This window comes from Etheostoma spectabile, chromosome 9 (assembly GCF_008692095.1).
Source record: "Etheostoma spectabile isolate EspeVRDwgs_2016 chromosome 9, UIUC_Espe_1.0, whole genome shotgun sequence".
Classification (NCBI taxonomy): Eukaryota; Metazoa; Chordata; class Actinopteri; order Perciformes; family Percidae; genus Etheostoma; species Etheostoma spectabile.
In genome coordinates, this window is record NC_045741.1 from 32,120,530 (window position 1) to 32,143,210 (window position 22,681).

Consider the following 22,681-nt stretch of genomic DNA (forward strand, 5'->3'; position numbering starts at 1 on the left):
CTAAAAAAATATCTTTACTAATAATATGTTGGATTTATGTTAATGTATATTTTTGGACATTTCTTAATTTTATTTTTTCTAAACAACCCTGTTGAAGATCTCTGCAAGAGTAATAGTAATTTATACAATGTCACAGAATTATACTCTTGTAACAGTAATAAATAAGTTTTTAGGTATATAATATATTGTTCAAGCCTTGAGCTATGCAATTATTTCATCTACATCACTTTATTACAGCTTCCTTTGGTGGCAGACTGACAGTGTTCAATATCAACTGCAAATTAATCAAGTTAGACCTGGCGGTCAATTGGTGAAGTAGCATTGATCACTTTAAAAGAGGGATGCATTTCTACATTAAAAATAATTCGACAGAGGCGAGGGCATGTAGATTAGAAAGGGGGAAATCCCACTAAATCGCACCATGGAAATATCTTTAAAAATGTAAAAAGGCATCCCTTTAGCGCTCTCTCTCTCTCTCTTTCTCTGTCTGTAGTTTGGGAATGAGGCTCAGCAGTTGGAGTGGGCGAAGCGAGAGAGTGAGCGAGCAGAGCGCGAGCGACTGAAGAGGCTCAGGCAGCAGGAGCAGGAAGACTTGGAGCTCGCCATCGCCCTCAGCAAGGCCGAGATGTCCAACGCGTGACCTGGAACCCCCTGACGCGTTGACCGGCTAACATGCAGACAAAACATGACTGACACCTAATATATAGACAGAAGGCACATCACTAGACTTATTCTCAAGTGTTCATACAAACTCATACACACAAAACACACACACACACACACACACAAACACACACACAAGTCTTGCATCTCCGCTAATTACTTTCCCTCACGCGCAATGACTCAACAAATGGAACCGAAAGATCTTCCAGGCAAGTCTCTCCGCTAACCTAGCATTTAAAAAAACAGGACAACAAAGCTGAGGGAAGCCGGGAACTCATTACTGCATAAGTCTCCCGTTGATGTGAAGAGACAGAGGACTGAAGGATGAAAAAGGCGAAGAGGAGGAAGAGGCAAGAGGGGCCTGATGGAAACAAACGGATGCACTGTGTATATGGACTATAGTGGCTGGACAGTGACGTGACGGATCCATTCACTGGGCTCAGCAGACTAGCCAATAGAACACCTCAACAGTTTGAATTTCAACGTGTTGTTTTTGTTCTCCAGCTTCACTCACAATGTGGCGGAATGACATGCTAACTGCACTGTTGCTATCAGTAGCAACAAGCAGCTGTGAAGAACAATTACACTACAATTCAAACTGCCAAGGTATTTCTTAAAAGGTATTTTTTTTCCTGCTCTATAGGGGTGACATGGATATATCACTGGTATAAGGTATAACTGTGTCTGTAAGTGTTTAGTGTTGAGTTGTTTTGCGAGTAAGAAAATACAGAATGAGGTGTTACATAAGTATTGAGTTTATAGAGAGGCGTATAGAGAAGACTGGATTTGATTGTCCTCAGGATTGAGAATTTTCAATTTACAATTTTTCTTTTCTCGGTTTATTATTTTTCTCAGGAAGTTCTGTCACTAACCAAGTCTTGGTTAAGAAGTGAAAAGTTCAATATTAGTGCTTTTACTTCTGCTGGAGGCAAAATGATGTAAACTACTAAGAATGAAATTGATATTCTCAGCCGACTCTGGTTGAGTCAAAGCATATTTCTCCAAATATTGGGTTTCCTTTTAATTTGATACCACGCAAGGGTCTACCATGGGAGTAGAGACTTTGCCGTAAAGTGGGGCCTGCTTTTTGCCCTGAGTGCTTTCTTTCAGGTTTGAAAGCGAGGCACTCCCCTTCTCTGGCTCCTCCTCTGTGAAAAAAGACAACTTCTAACCAACATGAGTCAAATATGTTTCACTCTTGTCACACTATGCGAGGGAAGGAAAAACAACTCCTCTTCTACTGCGTTGAACAAAAAAACTGATAAAGATCCATTACACTGTTTCCCTCTAATGTGACAAATACCTGACAGTGAAAATAACAGTCTCACATGTCAACATATCCTTTAAGTGACAGCAACAAATTGTACAGATATATTTTCTTTGTCCCCGAGTGTGAGATTGTACTGTGATGCCCTGCAGTACTCTCTCTCCCTCTCTCCTGTGTACATAGATACCCATAGCTAACTATGCCTCCTCTCGACAGCTGTACTCTGATCCGGATGCTGTGATGTCACACCGCATTCAACAAATGAAAAGGCAAGATGAGGGAATTCATTTTTCAATATTTGACCTTGTCTTTTCTTTTTAAAGAATGAGGATTTTAACACAGTAGGTTCTTATTTTACAAGCTGGTTATTATTTTTATTGTCTTGACAATGTTTTTGTTTTAAAAGAACATAGTTGCTTTGTGTTTGGAAAAGGTTTGGAACTGGCTGCAAACAGGTGTCAGGCTGAAAAATGGAAATAGTTTTTTAAAAAAGTGCTATTTCTGATGCGTCTTAGTTTAGTTTCAATGTGGACTTAACCACTCACCTTGTTTCTCTAAGAGTTGTCCCTTTTACTTGAAGTGGTGGCGGATGTTTGAGTGAGACAGACTGAAGTTGACTCTGGGGTTTGATTTCATGTGGACTTCAAAGCAGAACTTATTTTCTGAAGGCTTTCTGTTTGACTCAGAGCCCCTCTGTTGTAGTTTCAAATATCATGTTGTGTTTCTATATCTGCGAGTCTGTATTTGCTGTGTGTCCATGACCAATCATATGCTTCAGTCAGTGTTTTGTCACATGCATGTCCTGCAGTGGGATTCTGCTCGGAACACATATGTGCTTCTAAATGTTACTATAAGGGATTACGTATGGAGTTTCTCATTTTCTTTACCATAACTTTGTAATGAGTGGAAGAAAGAAGTGTTACACTTGTCTTAGCATAGCTTGTTGACATTGTAAGGCAATGTTCTCACTCTGCGTCTTTTTTGAAGTTGCCAGCATCTGTTTTACATCATAATCCTGTGGAGTAAACCGTGTCTTTTTTTCTGAAGCTCGGAGCGTCTTTTTGGAGGTGAAAAACGCCTTACGTTTAGTCATTTTTTGACAGTTGACCAATAACAAGCGGAGTAGCCAGACCCGTCGTTTCCCTAACAACAGAAAATGATGTCAGAGCACAGCGAGTTGTAATATATGAATGGGTGCTCCCTGTACTGGGAACTTGCTTTGTTTTATCTAACATTAGCAACGCTCCACATAGCACTCTAGGATACTGTAGCAGTAGCTGTTGTTATAGCAACAAAAGACGCTCGCAGCTGCTTTTTGGAACGAAAACACTGCCAGCTTTTTTTTTCTTCTTACTACAAAGGCATCTCTCCAAAAAGACGCCAATCTCGTCCAAAAAGACGCCAAGTGTTAACATAGCCTCAGTGTTCATCAACACTAACCACTTTGGTCTCAGGACCGTCGTACATTGTACGGTGCAGGTTAGGGTTAGGGGTCTGATGGAACGCAAACTTTTCAATAAGCCTGGCGTTTATTAAATTTGCTAGGAGGAAAGAAAGAATGTTGAAAATACAAACTCCTTTACCGGCTTCTAAGGTGGCAACGAAAACATGATTTTGTAAAATCAGAGATGGATCTAAGGAGTTTGCTCTACAGAAGTGCGCTCAGTTCTGCTGCTGGTGGCTGAATATACTACCGGTTTAGTCAGTAGTCATTTTTTAATCTCTGAGCGTACTGCTGCTGACCAGATTCCTGATTTATGGGGCTTTCAGACCTAAAAAAAAACACATTTGTGTGACGTCCTGTTCTTAAACCCCCCCAACAAAGCACATGTAGACTTTATATTTCCCAATTAGTTTTCCGTCAGATCGTTTATTGATTTTGTCGTTTCCGACCGCATTTGAAGGCAGCTTTATTTCACAGGAGAGAGAGAAAAAAAGAGAGACGAGCGAGACATAGCGCATGCTTTGTTGTTGCAGGAAACATTAAGCAGTTTAGTGCTTGTGTTTCAATTTTTACCCTCATAGTGTTTGAAAGCGTTCTTGTGGCAGCGATAGAGGCAGTGATGTTTCCTGTTTCCCGTACGGGACTCTCACGCCGCCTCAAACCAGAGCTCAAAACAAAACGACAAGTCTGATCTCCGTTTATTTGCCACCGCAGCGTGATGTGGGGTCTCCAAAAGTTGAGTCAGCCACAACTTTTCGCTGCTGGCCCGCTGCGTTTTTTTGCGTGTCAACCCTGGGGCAGTCGCAGCCTAAACACACTCCTCCCACTCAAAATGAATGGAAAGACCTCAATTCTCTGCCCCGCCGTTGGACGGTCCACGCAGGCAGTTTGAACACGGTTTTATCCCCAGGATTTCATGACGCAGAATGATGATTGATCTTACACTGTATTGACTTCAACGGACGTCACCTCTATCCTCTGCCTATTTTGTTGTATTTAGCCTTAAATGTTGCTAAATAGATCACGTAATATTAGTGGAGTTTCCACACTTTTCCCCTAACAAATCTTATGAATGCCTAATTAACAGAAACGTTTCGATTCCATCATATGATTGTCCTCAAGGCTAGGTCTCTGTAAAATTATATTAAACTCCAGGACAAACAAAATCATTTTTAATCCAATAATTGGACAAGCACATTGTTAATATTTAATTGATATTATTGATAATTTCATTGATAATAATTATTATTTTGTAACTACTAAGATAGTATGTAAATGTCTTGGTGCTGGGTCATGTTGGACAGAAAGGCTGATGTTAAAGTTAATGTGCAGCCACTGATTCTGCCAGATAGAAATGTGAACTGCCTCTCCCTGCCATTTCTTCTCTTGTTTACATATCATGCATATTTACTTTACTGTAGCTGTTAGAAACTGTGTACTTGTAGGGCATCACTGTCCCTGATACACACTGAGCTTCTCTGAGCTGTACATGCCTATACACTTCCATTTGCTTCTGAGCCATACAATCCATATTGGCATTTTGAGCATTTGCCTTGCTCCCGGCACACTGTGGCGAAAATGTAACTATACGAGGAACGTCATTACACCTGTTTTCAGGACTCATTGGAACCAAAGGGCGCTGTTAGCTATCAGCTAATAAGTAGCTTGTTGTCAGCTATTAGCCGTTAGTTTTGATGGGGAATGCCAACACTGCTTTCCTAATGAGGGATTTTAACTTATGTTAAGTACCACCAAAAGTATAGCTGGGAACTAGGGTTCCAAGACCAAATCAACATGTTATGCCGCATTTCCGACTTTGGTATGGCTCAATTTTTTTGTTGGTTTTTCCCATTAGCTTAAGTTGTGGCTATTGCCTGATACCTGGTACTTTTTTTAGTACTACCTCGGCCGGGTTTCCAAGTGAGCTAAGATGATGCTACGATGACGTCAGTTTCTCGCGGCGACACTATAATGATAAGCTGAGAATCCATCCTACACTGAGAGAGTACTGAGGACATACAGTGGAAAATGTAAAGGAATAGTAACTGGTACCAGGAAAGTGAGTGGAGTCGAGCAGAGCTGCCCCATGTGATGGAAACGTTGATTTGGTCTCTCTATGTCCAGCTCCCCTATCCTTCCTTCGGAAAACAAAGATCACACATATATAGTTGATTTAAAGTACAGTGGAAAAAGCTCAGTTAAATCCTTAGACAGCTGAGCACTGTAACGTAGAAAATGTGTTGTGACATTACGTAGCGTGCTGCCAGCTAACAAGTCCATGTTAACCATTGGTTTTAAATGGAATCTCATTGCTAACAAAGCAATTTTAAGTTTTTGGATGTCACAACAGTGTGACATGCACCCTGCATGGTTAAAAAGCAAAAAGACAAATAGTGGAGCAAAGGAAAGTACTCAAAATGTTGTCTCTGTGTCTGTGGTCTTTTAGCCACAGCCAGATGGCTCAGCGGCATTTTGAAAGCAAACCTTTTGTGAAACGTGTGGACAGAACTCATGTAGAAAAGATCTGAGTATCACAGGATGCATTGCTACCTTCTGCTCTGGGTAACTCTTCTGTTAACTACTGTGTCATTACAGGAGATGGGCTCAAGAGTTACAGCTGTGACATTTTGTGGTCACAGTTGTGACATTTTCACACAGTACAAGTGGCAACACCCAGGAAGCAGAGAGGGCTTCATAGAAAATGTCTCCATGTGAAATGCTAAATGCTGCCCAGTGTAGCTCCCAGACGCCACACAAATACTTGAATATTAGAAAACATTGACAACAAAAAAGCTCAAGGTGCACTAACTGGCTTTGCTGGAGCTTTTAACCACATCTCATGTTTGAAAGCTCAGGTGAAAATGTATTTGAAAACTACTGTTTTCAGTGGTCAAGAATTTGTGCTGAAATGCTGTGCTCATCATGCACACTGACTGAGAACTGAGAGAGTGGCGGATATCATTTGGAGTCTCGGTACAGATACCAAAACAATAAACAATACAAAGCTCTGAAATGTTCAATATATATAAACTATCGTAAATTAGTCTAAAATGAGTAGTCTCGCATTGCCAGACCTTCCTCCGCAGCATTCTGGGATGGGAGAGAGCTCTGGTTCATTGGCATTTCTTTAAACCAATCACAATTGTCGGGGGCGGCGCTAAGCACCGCACAGCGCAACGACGCCTCTGCAAAATAGCCTCAAACTTCTTTTGGTGGAACGTGCGTACGTTCAAAATTTGTTTTGGTCGCGCAACAGAAAACTCAGATTGGACAGATAGTCTCGCTAGCTGTCTGGATTTACCCTGCAGAGATCTGAGGAGCATTAACCATAGTCCTCAGAAATCCACCAGAGGTTAGAACGCCATTACGAAAGAAAGAGGAAGGTGACGGACATCCGGCGGAATTTGCGGTGGCTCCCTGAACAATCCCAGAAGTGGAAGGTCGTGGATATAGACTAAAAATGTGTGAATTGTAATTGGGTCCTATGTGATCAAAGAGTACGTTACAATATTACAAATCGGACCAGATATTCGATGCAAACCTTTGGTACTTTGGCCAGTTTTCCAAACTCGCTGCATAAGACACGTTTCAGTCGGTACCACGGCGACTCGGTACTTGATACCCAGCCGACGGTGACCTTTGACCCTTCATCTGTTCTTCATGAGTTTCTGTCCACCTCCCTCTGACCTCAACCCGTCTGCAGTGTACTGCTTAGAATGGTGAATTCCATTGTCATTTATACTGTCATCTGATACCTCCATTGTGCAATAGATATTGTTTATTTTTTATTGTTGTTAAGTGTATCCTGTGAAACCAGTCGGATGTTTTTTTTGATATGTAGTGTATGTTTTTAATATAATTATTTATGCACCAGCATCCAGCAACCAACCACTCCCCTGTCCCGACTTTTTAGAGGAAGTCAGAATCTACAAACCTTTCATTCCTTTCATTTTATTTTATTTATTTGGGGGAAAGCAAATGGTAACTTTCAGTACTCAATATGTTTTAATTTAATCAGCAGTGTTAGCAGTTAAAACAATTTAAAAACTATATTAATAGGAGGATTGATGAAAAACATTCTTTTTTTAAATGTACAACTTATTTCTCAGTTTTCATATGCATTTTATTTCTCTCACAATGGTGGATGTTTCATTTTGGTACAAAAGCCTTTGTCTTAATGACATACTAATGCTTATTAGTAAGCAGCCCAACCTGAATCTGGACTTTTCATTCTACTTTCACTTTCTTTTCTTCCCTAAAGCTTCTTGGGTTTTTATTTTTCTGCCTTCAACTGCCCTTCCTCCCACGTAGGCAAAATACTCTGAGCTGTCTTTATTAAGATGCATACAATGTGTATACAGTCTGTATAGTAACATGTCTGTCATATTTGTCCTATAAAAAGTGAAGAAGAAAAAGTAAACTTGATAAGGACCCATTTGGAGGATTGCTTACGGTTACACTAATCGCTGAGGAGAGAACAGTGATCCTCTCCACATGGTCTGTACTGTTTACTACAATAAATATTTCAGTTGAATGAGAATGGAGTGCTGCTCGATTTGTTACAGGCGACAAGTTAAAGACTTGGACGAGTAGAGGAACCCTGAGTACTTCCAGTGTTTTCCCTAGCTTTTTGAAAGACTTAGGTGAGCGTATGCGGTGGGGGTTTAGGCATCCTTCCTCAAGAAAATGTAACGTTTTTCATTAAAGGTCCCATGACTTGGTGCTCTTTGGATGCTTTTATATAGACCTTAGTGGTCCCCTAATACTGAATCTGAAGTCTCTTTATATAGAACCTTAGTGGTCCCCTAATACGTACTGAAGTTCCTTTTATAGACCTTAGTGGTCCCCTAATACTGGTATCTGAATTCTCTTTATCATAGACCTTAGTGGTCCCCTATACTGTATCTGAAGTATCTTTCAATAGACCTTAGTGGTCCCAATACGGTATCTGAAGTCTTTTATATAGACCTTGTGGTCCTCTAATACTGTACTGAAGTTTCTTTTATATAGACCTTAGTGGTCCCCTAATAGTGTATCTGAATTCTCTTTTATATAGACCTTAGTGGTCCCTAATACTGTATCTGAAGTCTCTTTCCCTAAATTCAGCCTTGGTGCAGAATTACAGCCACTAGAGGCAGTCCCACAATGAGCTCTCCTTAGTATGTGCCATTTCTGAGTCTGTAGCCTTTTTTCGGGGGGAGTGGCCTTGACCAACTGCAACTGCCACTTTGCACATTCAAACATTTTGCACATTTTTGCATATTTTTGTAGTTGTGTCTCTTTGTTTTCTTTGGGGGTCTCTGTGATCAATTGCTGTCCATTTGTGGAAGTTTGTGTCTCTTTTTCAACTCATTTTGGGGCATTTTTAATACTAGCATATCTGTGTCTAAAACTTTGGAAAAGCTAGAGCAGATCATAAATAAATAACACACAAAAAGCTTAAAAACCAAACTTGCTAAAGAAGTCCAACCACAGTCATTAGATCTGAGAACTTTTTTTTTCAAACGGCTTAGGTTCGGCCAAAAATGCCTCGGGTGCTGCACCTAAACCTTAAAATCCTAAACCCTGACTCCCGTAATGTAATATTACACTTTCATAAAGTTGAGTTAAGAGTCTCCAAAAGCAGATGTTTAAGAAAGAATCAAAATTAAAGCAGCGGGTGATGAAATACCGTATGTGTGGGTCAAACTCCAAAACACAACTTTTCACAAGCTTGTAGTTTTCAAGCCCAGACTGTCACTATGACGTCAACAGGGTTATTTTTTACTTTGGGTCGTAACAGTGAGCAGTTATTTTCAACGTCATCGAGTCAGAATACAAAGAAATACAGAACAACAACACAGAAAGTACAAACACAAAATATAGAAAGACAATAAATCAATTAGAATTGGATTAGAATCGGAAAAAGATATATAATAATCCTTCATGTAATAATTCGTTTATCGAGATAAACAAATTATTGTATGAAGGATGCAAAAGAAAACAGTTACAAGTAGACATTTGCAAGTTTAAACCAGATTTCTAAATCGTCCAAGAGGCAACAATGAGCTGATTTTAAGGGAAGTGCTGTAATTTGGTCCAGGAGTCAGGTGCACTAAAACTTAAAGCAGTTTTTACAAGTTCAGAGCGAGTTTGTGGAACCTGAAGTAAAAGCCAGTCAGCAGAGTGAGTGTTAACATGTCTCTCTGAGTAACAGGCTGCATCTCATGACCCTTATTTGATTGTTCCACGACTCCTCGGTCCTCAGCTGAACAGGAAGTTGTCCCTTGTCGGTAAAGGCCCTCTCAAATCTCTTATTTCTGCCCCCAGGAGCGAGCATCGAGGACGGATCATTGAGGAGCTATAGATGAGGATACATGAGACCAGCCTTCCCAGAAGCAGGGAAGAAGGAGTTGCTGACTCCGAGAGAATAAATATTTCAGTTGAATGAGAATGGAGTGCTGCTCGATTTGTTACAGGTGACAAGTTAAAGACTTGGACGAGTAGAAGAACCCTGAGTACTTCCAGTGTTTTCCCTAGCTTTTTGAAAGACTTAGCTGTGGCTCAGTGGTAGAGCGGTTGCCTGCCAATCGGAAGGTTGGTGGTTCGATCCCAGCCCCTGCAGTAATTGTCCTTGGGCAAGACACTGAACCCCGAGTTTCCTGCTGCGTATCAGAGTGTGAATGTTAGCGGTTAAGACTGGAAAAGCGCTATATAAACATTCAGCTGAAGGAGTTGCTGACTCTGCCTAAACAGCTGACAAATTCATGGGACGCCTCAGAAGAAAGGACTTCTCATCACTCTAAAACCCATTTGCTTGTTTCCTCTCTCCTCCAGTGATCCCCTCCTGGTGGGAGGGACTAAGACGCGAGGAAAGAAGGTAAGTGGAGAACTCAAGGAGAATATTTAAGTGGATATTTAAGTCTGGACCAGGTACCCCTTTCTGTTTTGTGCCGCAAAGCAAGCCCCACCTTCGTTCCTTCCTTCTTTCCTGCACAGCTTTTCTTTCTGGGTCTTGACTTGATCTCGACCACAGCCCTGGCGATAACTCTACTAAAACTGCTGTAGGCTATGTAGCACATTTAAAGGATAATAATACTAATAATAATTTCTGTTTGTAACATTTACGTTATACTCTACACAATAATAGCTGAGATCTGGGAATGTGGTGACATCACAGACAGGAGGTCTGACAGGTTGTGAAACGAGCAGATAATCAGACAGGTTAAAAAAAGAGTTTAAAGTCATGATTAGGTTTTTCCACCCTCAGAATTCTGACTTTTTTTAAAAAGTAAAAGTTAACATTCTAACGTTAAACTAATTTTTTTTTCACATGTGGCTCTAATGCTCTTCCATAGAAAAAAACTCCAGCTCAGTCAAATTTATGTGAAAAAAAAAAAAAAACATGACACAGTCACACAGTTTCCTGACTGGTTTAGCTTTGACCAATCACAAAGCTGGCCACTACCAGGCCCCAGAACTCCAGGGGCCCTATAGGAGCTAAGCTTGTGCTTATTTAAATGAAAATATCTTTGGGAATATGCATTACTATTCATGTGGATAGTACTTCATTACCTGATCTTCTCCCTGTCTTGAGGTTCCTTGTTGTGTTTTCTGTACATTTTATCCACATCATGGTCTAAATGCTATTTTAAAGAATTCGCAATGCTGCCCAGAATATAGTACTTTAATTTATTTAGCTTAAACACACCCATTTTACGATACAGATATATTTATTTCAAAAGAGAAGGCATATACTTTAACTGCAGGCGTGTCTGGAGTGGAAGGTACATACTAGCTTAACAAATACGTGATTGTTCTGTAAAGTACTTGTAGAGACAATATGATAATCTGCGAGTCGGACAGGCAAGACACTCCGCTTCTGAGACGCTACCGGTGTGGTATGGCACGTGGCGGGGGACGGAGGATGGAGGACGGAACAAAACCACGTTTTGATGGAACGCAGCATAGATAAGTACAGTGTTATCATAGCCGGTAGAAGGGATCGACAGAACAACACCCACTTTTTAATATACCCAAACCAGAAAGACCCTTTAAATATGCACTTGTCCTCTTAATTTGACATGCACTGAGACAATCTGTAGACATCATGTTCTCTGAAGCAGACAGCGCCTTGCGAAGAGTTTACACACAAGCTGCAGTAACAGCTCCGTCCCTCCCAGACAGCCACAATGTGCAGCGGATTACACTTTCCAAGGCCACAGCTGTGTAGTCTGAAATGAATGCTGTGCAAACACAGCGGCCATTTCTGGACGTAGCAGCTGAAACCCAAGCAATCTGCAATGTTAGCGAATGCTAACTGCCTCCGTATGGAATAACAGGAAATTCCTCGCTAGGTTTGTGTTTACCCTATGGTAATGGAGAGGAGGAAATGAAAAGCCTATTGGCTTTTAACTGGGAATGTGGGTCAGAGAGAATTGGAGGATAAATGTTGGTTTGCCCTCACAATAGTTCTGGATCTCTCTTCTGGGTCTTTTCCTCTGACCGATGTGCTTTCACTTTCAGCCTCATCAGCACTGCTACAGTTTTTTGCTCCATTATTTTCAAAATCGAAAACTCGGCGTCCATGGTTTCCAAAGCAAACTGAGGACTAGTTTAATTTGACTAGAAACTACTCTGAATAGATAATGAAGTGCTGAAATGATTAAGACAGGGGTCTTTAACATTTTCAAAGAAAGACAGATAAGCAGGGACCCCCTACTACATACATGGCAAAAAAGTTGCATGTTAAACTGGACCTACAGTAACATGTATGTATGCATACCTTTTAGTTTATGGAATACTAAGCTATTAAAATAGCCTGATGTGGTATAAAATTGAGATGTCAAGTCAACTTTATTGTGCCAATATGGACCAGACACACAGAGCAATTAAAAAGATGTTTCTCTCTGATCCATGCTGCAATAAGGACACATAAAACAAGAAGATAAGAACATATGATAAAAATTATAAGTAATGTATAAAATTAAAATAAATAAAAAATGAGCTAAATGTACAAATAAGATGAAGAAAGATGCAAATGTAAGGCAAAATCAAACAATATAGAAAACTAAAGAGAAAGATATTGAAATGTGCAGAGATATTGACAATGTGCAAAGATAAAGATATTGAAATATTAAAGGAAGAGTTACCTGAGTGTCTTCTTTTTAATGCATAATAAACTGGGCCAACAATAATGTGTACTGTGGCTTAAAGCCTACAGATATCATATTCTTTAATTATTCGTATATCATGTTTTAATGTCAAGCATACGTGTGAAAGGCAAAGTGAATGCTTAAGCTTATGTGTATCTGTGGGTGGCTACCATAGTGGCTACCCTACCCTAACAATTTATCTCTGCTAATAATATGTTGGGTTCATGTTTATGTATATTTTTTTAGACATATTTGAATTTTGGGGAGGGAAAAAACCCCAAACATTAAAGTGCTCATATTTGCCCTCATTTATGACCCTAACGTAGAAACCAGCGCAGAATTCCACTTACGACAGGCTTCACGTGGGATTCATGAAACGTTCGTATCCCACCAATCAGAGCGTGAGAATGGCCGTACATTGATAAACTCTCCGATATAGTCTCAGTTTTGAGGCCTCGCCCCTACTATTTACAACATGGATGTATCCCGGCTAAGAAACAGCACTTTCCAGAGGTGGAGATTGAAACCCTGACATCTCAGTTTAATTTGCAGTCCTATTTGGCAGCCTAAAAACTGGCATTAGGCTGTAGGAAGAATGCGGAATAGAAAGAGATCACTGATGAGGTCAATAGTGTTGCTGTATTAAATCGGACTCCAGCTGATGTTTATTTAATTTATACACCCTTGCCATATGTATGCTATAGTCCTAATAGTAATATACAGGCTTACATTTCAATCTCTTAGACCTACATGTAGGGGGACCTATATTTAAATAAACACACAGACGCAGTGTCTTTTATTTTACTCATGTTTTCTTCATGAGTCAGAGCCAGGCAACCGTAAGCTGCGAGGGAGAGTGCCCCCCCCCCTCGTGCTGGACCACCACCCTGACCCTGTCTGGGCTGAAAAAACAAGCCGAAATATGTCGGTCAATGGCAGAAAGAAATCAATCACCTGTGGCCATCAACGACACTTTAAAAGACAAATGAAAACCCTACGAATGAATGAAAATGTTGTGCATCGTCATGTTTCCTGTATTGAATATCACTGCCAAACATAACACTAGACTATACCCTTTGAAAACAGGGAAGGAGTAATATCCTGTCTCCTTGGTGTAGCCCCCAGTTGGGGCTGTGCTGGACCCTGCTCTCTGGGCATCGGGTCAGCGGCTCCGTCACTACATCTATGGCTCCCCGGTTTTCCTGCGCGATGTTGTGCAGAAGCTTACAGGCTAAAACAGTGTTGCAGACTTCTTCTGGCGTGTATAGTAGGGTGTCCCCCCCTGTTTTAGGTCGTACGCACGTTTCATAAAGGGCCATTATTCTTTTTTACCCTTCCCTTTCCTCTAATGTTATATATCTTTTTTATGCACATTATTTACAAAGTGGAAAAGCCCAAAATCCACCCCAATTTAATAAAATGTTATCAGACAAAACAATAATGTTTACTGAAAAATGAAACCATGTAAACCTATTCTGGTGCAACCTCTTAATACAAGCAGAACCTGAAAATTAGCATCATTTTAACTCTTTAAACAGTAATTTGATTGCCCCCCTGCAGTCTGAACAGACTCTGATGACCCCTGGGGGGATTGGCTACATTTTTGTGCCATTGTACACCTGAATCACAGATAAAACAAGCAATATGAAGTCAATTATTATATTATAATTTAGAAAATAACCAAAACTTTGGAATAAAACCAAAAGTCTGTTGCAGCCATAGTTTCACGATCAGGGCTGTGTATTGTGGACCCTGAGGTCATGACCTCGGGAACAATATGAGGGAATGTATGGAGATCTACCAGGCTGAGGATGAGTTTACATTCTGGGATTACCAGAGGGGGAAAGTGAGGCTGTCAGTGTCCAAAAGCACCCTTCAGCGTGTTAGAACACACCAGGGAGAGCAGCAGCTACACGGGGTTTGAAGCTGACGTAGCATTAAGAGCAACAACAGTAGCAAGCATTTGGAGAAAAAACAATTGGTAAAAAACCTTTTAAAAAAGTGTAAAAAAAAAAAGAGAAAAATGTCAATAACAGTGACTAAAATGTGAACAAATGTCAAATAAAGTGACAAAAATGTGAAAGGATGTTGAAAAAAGTAACAAAAAAGTTCAAAAAAAGTGACAAATGTAAAAAAAAAGAAGCTTGGGAAATTTGGGGAAAAACCCACAAAAATTTCAAAAGGCTCAGAAAAAGTTAAGAAACGTTGAAATCGTTGGGGGAAAGCCACAAAAGGGTCGAAAAAGACGACCATAACCTTGATAAAAGGATGAAATTTGAACTTGAAGTTTTGACTCAGAAAAACAAAAACGTCCAGGTCAGCGGGAAGACAACACAAGGGTTAATATTTGGAGTTGCCAGTTGGCAGCAGACATAAAGAAAGAACATTTCGACGCTGTTGTGTTAAGGAAAAGGTCGCGGGTGGGTTTAAATTCCCACCACCCCAACCTCCCCGCGTAGAGGGATTTCTGCTTTACACACAACTCGCTAAACCCTGTGTAAATGTAAAAATGTGTCCAAATGACACATTTTTTGTCCATTTAGACGCTGAGAACCACTGTCCAAACGTCTGTATTTTACCAGTTTAGAATGAGAACGGGTCGATCAAACTACAGTTAACATTCAGCAACAAACACAGATCCATATTCTCCAGAACATACACACCAAGAAGATACATTCCACTAATAAAGGCCAGAAAACCCTGGAATAAGTTCATGTGAAAGTGTAGTTCACATGAAATGGCGGGTTAACTTTCACAAATACTCTTATTGAACCCGCTCATCAATCATCAGCGTGTTAGCATTGTCGCTGTGAGCATTTAGGATGAGCACACCCTCACAGAGCTGCTAGCATGGCTGGACACTCTTGTTCTTGCTTTTCTCTGCAAAAGTCTGTGAAAATCCGATCTGGCTGTCCAAACAGAAATCAGCTGCCCAAATACCAGATCTGTTAGAGATATACGACACATGCAAATCGGCGTTCCAAAATATTTGATTTCATCTGTTTGCACAGAAATGGAATGAGCCGATTGGAGCAACTCTGGCTGGCGGAGAACCACATTGTTTTTTGTAACAGGAGTTTAAAAAAAACAAACTTCCACACAGTCAAGAGACACACACACACACACACACACACACACACACACACACACACACACACACTAGGGCGTAATTTCCACTGGGAACAGGGGGGGACACTTTTTTAAATCCTGTTTGTGTCCCCTTCATTTTCAAATTAGTTTGATATTATTTTAGCAATAAGTCTCGGTGATTGGCCCCTATTTTAAGCAATATAGAAAGTAAGACACCTTTTCTTATACATTGTTCAGTACTATTATTTCTGGCATAATTTGTCGTTAGGATCAACTTCATTTTTTCCAGGATTTTGTATCACTACAGTCCCTATAAATGTAGGCAGGATATCAGGAAATGGGTGTCCAGGGAGCTCAGTTGGTGAAACGGGCACCCATATGTAGAGGTTTGATTCTCGACGCAGCGGGCTTGGGTTCGACTCCGACTTGCGGCCCTTATCAAACCAAAGTTACACCCTTGCACACACACACACACACACACACACACACACACACACACACACACACGCTCATACACTCCCCCCACGGATGCAATTGTCATGAAAACAAGGCGCAGTAGGTGTGTGTTGCAACATGTCCCCATGTAAGGACCTTGCAGATGGAGGTTCACGCATAAATATTGGCCCTTTGATGTGTGTTACAACTTACAGTATCAAGCAGAACCAGAACTGTCAGAATAGGTCTGATAGCAATTGGAATGCTCACAGAAACCAGTTTGGTTACTGAGCTCAAATTGATATTCTTATTGTCCTTAACTTTGTTTCTTGTAGACCACAAACACTAACACAAGCAACATCTGCAACTCAAAATACAGTTTTTTTAACCAGTCAAATTGTGGGAGGTCAACCCCCCCCCCCCCATCCCCCCGTTTCAATGCCAAAACTATCTTTTTTTTTTTAAAATAAGCAAAGAGCAATACTTCAAACCAGACATACTTCAGTAAAAGTAAAATTACAGATTTTAAAAACTACGTGAAAAGTAAAAGTACACAAAACTACTCAGTTACAGTAACGTGAGTAATTGTAATTAGTTACTTTGCACCACTGACACAACAGAAGAAATAAAAGAAATACTCATTTGACAGCAACAAAATCTCAATCTTACGTCACTCGGTGCATAAGTAAGTGGGTCAGCTGGGACAGAAGCCATACCTCCCCCCCTCCTCTCCCTTCCCTCTGTCTGGGTTCCCTCTCCCTCATTCACTCCTTCCACATCCAAATACCCTCCCAACCCTTCGCCCTAACCTCCTCAAGGAGAAAGAAATGTGCAGATGAAATTGGAAACTGTAGGAGAGGTCCAAATCCAACTTTTAAATTGATAAAATAGCTGTTCCAGTAGACGTGCTACGAGGCGTTCAGGGAACGGATTCCAGCAGGTGTTTCCTGCTGTTCAGTGGTGCTGCTGTCCCAGTAGATGGCATCCTCTTCCCAGAAATGAAATTCCCACTTTTCCCACAGACAGAGCTGTTCCATGTGTTTCTGGGAATCCAAACAGAATCAGATAAGATGGTTCCAAACGTCTGATAAATTCCCCTGCTTCACTGAATTTCACCAGAAAAATATTTTTACTACATCCAACGCATATTTCCTCATTTACTGTTCTGGTAAAGAGTCAGCAGTCATGATACAGTGAGCTCTGTTTAAATTTGATTCACTTTTATTTATACTATCAAATCATAACAAGAGTTATCTCAAGACATTTTACAGATAGAGTAGATCTAGACCACGCTCTATAATTTATAAGGACCCAACAATTCCAGTGATTCTCCCAAGAGTAAGCATTTAGTGTGACAGTGGAGAGGAAAAACTCCTTTTAGGAAGAAACCTCAGACAGACCCAGGCTCTTGGTGGGTGGTGTCTGAAGGTGCCGGTTGGGGGTGTAATGAATAGTGGCAATAACAGTGTGGTGTCTCACAATAAAAGATAATGGAACCGTGACTAGAAATAGTAGTTGTAGTAGTTTATGGCATAGCAGGGCACTGCATGGCGTTACAGGACATAGCAGGACGTAGCAGGACATAGCAGGATGTAGCAGGACTTAGCAGGATGTAGCAGGGCACAGCAGATCATAGCAGGACGTAGCAGGGCACAGCAGGACGTAGCAGGACTTAGCAGGATGTAGCAGGGCACAGCAGATCATAGCAGGACGTAGCAGGGCACAAAAGGACGTAGCAGGGCACAGCAGATCATAGCAGGACGTAGCAGGGCACAGAAGGACGTAGCAGGGCACAGCAGAGCATAGCAGGACATAGCAGGACGTACAAGGACGTAGCAGGACGTAGCAGGGCACAGCATAGCACAGCAGAGCACAGCAGGACGTAGCAGGGCTCTGCAGTGCGTAGCAGGGTGTAACAGGGCATAGCAGGGCATGTAGCAGGACCACGGCAACAGCTACAACCATAATTTTGGTGCCACCCTGATCCAAGGAAACATGTTGGGGGAATGACTCCCCAGAGCTAGGTTAGTAACAAGCATTTATGGGACATGGATGCACACAAATGGAAAGAGACAGAAGAGAGGAGTTCAGTGTGTCAAAGGAAGTCCCCCGCCAGTCTAAAACTATAACAGCATAGTTAAGAGAGACAGGTTAAGGAGAGGAGCCTGGTCGGGCTAGAACTCTCCCAATCGGATTTTAGCCTCCCAATTGTAAAATAACCATCAAAGGATACCATCATAATACATGATTAACCAAAAATAAGATCAGGTTGAGCCGTAAAAAGCCAACTACCACAGAGTTAGACCTTTTGACCTCACTGACAAAAACACTCTCAGGAGAAACACTGTTAATCTCGGCCTCTCTGGTAGGAGTTTTTTTCCACACACTTATGGTTTTATGAGTGTGTTATGTTGGAGTTGGAGAAGAATATGCTGTTAAACACCCTGGAGGGGAGTTCCTCTGAGATAATGTGTTGCACAAGAGCTTGTGAGTATGTTTACAGCTGCTTGCTTACTGAAAATATTGGATAGTGAGGTTGGGAGGGAGAATTAGTCAATGAATAGGTCTTCTTGCATCAGAATAGTTAAGAATGCTGCATGTTGGAGTTGTATCAAGTGGAACGCAGTGAGGGAGCGGGCCGGGCCCTTTCAACGTCCAATGATGTCATGTCATAGAGGATAGGGGGGAGGTCAGCTGTGTGAATGATCTCCTGCACAGATAAAGCAACAGACACAGGCCGAGATACGGTAGATGAGAGATTCTGTTGGTCTCCATTGCATTGAACTGGAAACGGACTGGAAATGTGGACAAATACACCTGATCTATCTACATGGATGGATACAATTAAGGGCACATGGACATGTTTTAGCTGTCTAGGCCTGTAGTTGCCAAACCCTTTCACCTGATGGACCCCTAAACTTACAGTTAGACCACGGACCCACATTTGATTTTGTCACAGGGTCCCCCTCTGATAGGATTTTTACTTTTAGATGTCTTTTCTTATTTTGAAAGATTATTTTTTGACATTTTGGGTATAATGGATAGGACAATTCTAGAAAGGAAAGTGGGTAGAGAGAGAGGGGAACACATGCAACAAAGGGAAACAGGTCGGACTCAAACCCTGGGCCACTGTTGTAAGGACTAAGCCTCAGGACATGGGGCGCACACCATACCAGGTGAGCTACCAAGGCGCCCCTACTTTGAGATATTTTATGGCAGAAAGTGTCCCATGACCAAAATAGTCATACATTCTGTCATTGTGTTACTTATGGATGGAATTATAGTGAAAATAAATGACTCCCCTTTTTGCTGGGCACCCTCTGGAACCCCCTCAAAGACCCCCTTTGGTATCCACTGGTGTAGTGCATCATTTTATACACTTTCCCTCCAAATTTAGCTTGACATATTTGGCATCTTCTCCACAAACTTTGGGATCTCCACTAGGATTTAAAACAAATCTTGGGCAGACAACAGTAGGTCAGACCAGAGTTCACAAGAGTCTCTAGGAGCCGTCACACACACTCGGTTCATACACACACTGCTGCATATCTGAGAGAACACAGAAACCAACATGTAAACCATCTGAGCCCCTTACATTGGAGATTCCCACGCTCTTGGCCTCCTGTACAGCTGAAAAAAAGTGAAATGAGACTGTTTGATTTTTCACTTGAGTAAATGTACTAATGCTAGAGGTGGGGGGGTTCCTCTTTTCTCATGCGGGCACAGGGCCATTCTGGAGATGGCACCGAGATGCGTGACCTTTTACAACCAAAAATAGACACAGGGCCTCTGACGGCTGCAGCAGTGCAAGTGTGAAACAGAGAGGAGGTGAAGAGTTTCATGAGCAACTATCATTACCGTGCATGTCAGTCAACACAGATTAACTACACGCTTCTCGTCCAATTTACTGTTAAAGGATCATTCAAGTTTATTATAAATTGGGTCTTATTTTCCTAATATTTGGAGGTGTTCCAATACCATTTATTCCTTCCCGATTCCGCTTTGTAAACACGAATGAATACATACAGAGAATGGACGCTATTGAACTTGGTTTTATTGTCTAGTTTGGCAGTCAGTCATAACAGAAAAAGAACGTAAATTAACTACTTTAAAGTAGATTTTCTTTGGGAATAAATTATGTGGTGTCAGATTGGTGCAAAGTCTTGCATACTCCTCGATACCGTTGCCATTTTAGGCAGTTTTAAGAGGCATTTCCGATACTGGTGTCAGTATCGGAACAAATCCAAATCATTTACATAAGTTTTAGATGTTTGCAATGGACAAGTTCTTTTTAAGACACACTCACAATATATGTCTCTGGCTTTGTCGAAATCCTCCGACATAATGGACAGCCTATGCGTGGGATGCTGTAGGGCGCAGAGCAGAGAGGCAACGTGTAGCACAGGTACACGTAATCAATGCTTCTGGAACTGGTTGGCATTGTTTGCCTTTATTTGAAAGGACAGCTTAGTCATGAAAGGGGAGAGAAGGGGGAGGGGGAGGGGGGTTTGACCTGCAGCAAAGGGCCGTAGGTCGGAGCTGAGCTTCTGTACACGAAGCACACGCTCTACTAGTATATAGGTGAGCTACACAGGTTTCCTGCAATGGACAGTTTGGATAATATTGTTAATAATGTGTTTTCTCACTTTTTTACCATAATGTCACTATTATTATTATTATTACCAATAGGAATAATGGCCAAAACAGTGTGTTCTTCCTGTCCTGAGTGGCCACATTTGAAATGGAAGTAAAAGCTCTGCTTTGATCACACTCTTTCTATCTTTCCCCTTGATCCCCTCCGTCATGCTCTAGTATAGAGTCATTTTCATACCAATAATTTCCATATTGCGGCTCACTGTCACTGACTCCTGATGTAACACAATAGTGATTCAACCCACAGCCCTTATCAAAGTTATCTTTGTCATCTAAACATCTGCTTTCTAGGAAGGTGAAAAAATGATGTGTGATATCCGTGACATCTTTTACCCACCCTTCATCCCCACAAGTAGCCCAAAAAACACTTGTCCTTCGAGCAGATTTTTCCCCTCATCCCCGCTGCTCCCAGTGGGTCTTTTTAGTTTATTCGAGACAGGGCTTCACTTGCTTTTCACCTCGCTATCCCCTCCCACTTATTGTGGTTCGCCTGTGTGCCCCGGTGCAGCCTCCATCTATATCCAGCCTCTGTAATTATGTCAGTGTAATGTTTGTATTTATAGGCAGCTGCCACAGCGCTCTGGCAGCCACTCTGTCCCAGCTGGGAAGCTGATGCTGCGAGGCGGGGCGCTCAGAGCTCCGGCCCGGGAATCGAACACCAGCTTCTGAAGATGGCTCACCTGGCGCTAGACCTCTAAAGTTTAGAGGTAGAAGGGAAATGGTTTGGGCCTTCAGGAGTAAAACAGTAATATTCTGCATGTCTTGGCCATCATTTGTATATATTTATTTAATTTAAACCTTGATACACATGCCCCAACATTTACCCCTATTTGTAATTTAGATGAAAAAATGACCTAAACCTCTGAACAAGGCTGGTAAAGCAGAATAAAACAAAAGTTTCACATACAAAGTCATGTTTTATTTAGGCTTTGTTCTCATATTTGCCCTTTCCTGTGATTTACAGCATAAATTTACTTCCACAGGCATGTGCAAATCTAAAGGGAAAGATTATTTTTGTTGATTTGGACATAACACTTAAGTATATGGGACTTGACAAAAGCTTGTAAGTGCACATAGCATTATATCAGGACAGTGGTACCCAACCCTTTGGCTTGTTGCTCTTCACAGTGAAGCAGCTCTCAGTTACAGATTGCATACATCTATGAGCAGTGCAACCAGTATTATTTTCCCTTTTGAAATAGTTTCATTATGATGTAGTTTTTAGTCTTTAAAAGTAATTCAGAAGAAAAGAATAAAGGTTTTGAGTAATGTAAAAACGTCTAAATCCATTGTTTTGTTGAGAATGTGGTTAACCATGAACTTGGCCTGTGTGTGTGTGTGTGTGTGTGTGTGTGTGTGTGTGTGTGTTCACATCAGACCTTGTTTTCTAAACTTTTTGGCAATCACACACAGGACTCAGAAATCCTCTTCATTTAGTTTAATATGTACATTAAAATAAACTATTTACATTATATAAAAAGAGATTCAATTTACAAGGCAGTACATTCCTTCAAGACACATACAAACAAATCTTTTTGGTCAAAGACTGTGTAGCCCTTTGTCAATGAGGCGGTGTTGAGATGGCGTGCACTTCTGTGAGACTTCCGACTGTAAGAACCTGACTTTAAATGCTAGACTCACATTCATGACATCCTATTCAAGCCTTCAGGGAGGACAGAAAAAAATGGCAGTTTTAGAACAAAACATTGTCTCAAAGCTTATATCACGTGCTGTTTACACTAGCAAAATAACACACAGAATAAAACTTTGATTGTCTTTTAGCCAGTGGAGAATATGGCACTCGTAAGATGTGTAATATCATGTTATTTAAGACACTAATGGTGAAATACAACAACAACAAAAATTGCTCTTCAAAGGATTGTCCTCTTCCAAGTGCTTCAGTGGCATGTGCCTGACATGTTGAGTGGAATGTTACTTTAATTTGTTGTCTATACAAACAGCATTCCATACAAAAAAGTAGTACCAGCTACATAG

At 41.1% G+C, this 22,681-nt stretch overlaps 1 protein-coding gene and 1 long non-coding RNA gene across 10 annotated transcripts in view; both read left to right on the forward strand.

The window, feature by feature from the left end:
• Positions 1 to 3,276, forward strand: part of LOC116695118 (epidermal growth factor receptor substrate 15-like 1) — a 61,812-nt gene extending 58,536 nt beyond the window's left edge. For all 9 annotated transcript variants that reach the window (XM_032525180.1, XM_032525185.1, XM_032525181.1 and 6 more), the window contains one exon: positions 494 to 3,276. In XM_032525180.1, the coding sequence (XP_032381071.1) occupies positions 494 to 640 (147 nt within the window). In that variant the 3' untranslated portion in view covers positions 641 to 3,276. The remainder of the gene's footprint in view (positions 1 to 493) is intronic.
• A 1,334-nt stretch (positions 3,277 to 4,610) lies between these two features.
• LOC116695122 (uncharacterized) lies at positions 4,611 to 7,914 on the forward strand. The gene is made up of 2 exons (XR_004333361.1): positions 4,611 to 6,969; positions 7,001 to 7,914. It is a non-coding gene; the product is annotated as an uncharacterized LOC116695122 (long non-coding RNA).
• The last annotated feature ends 14,767 nt before the right edge of the window (positions 7,915 to 22,681 follow it).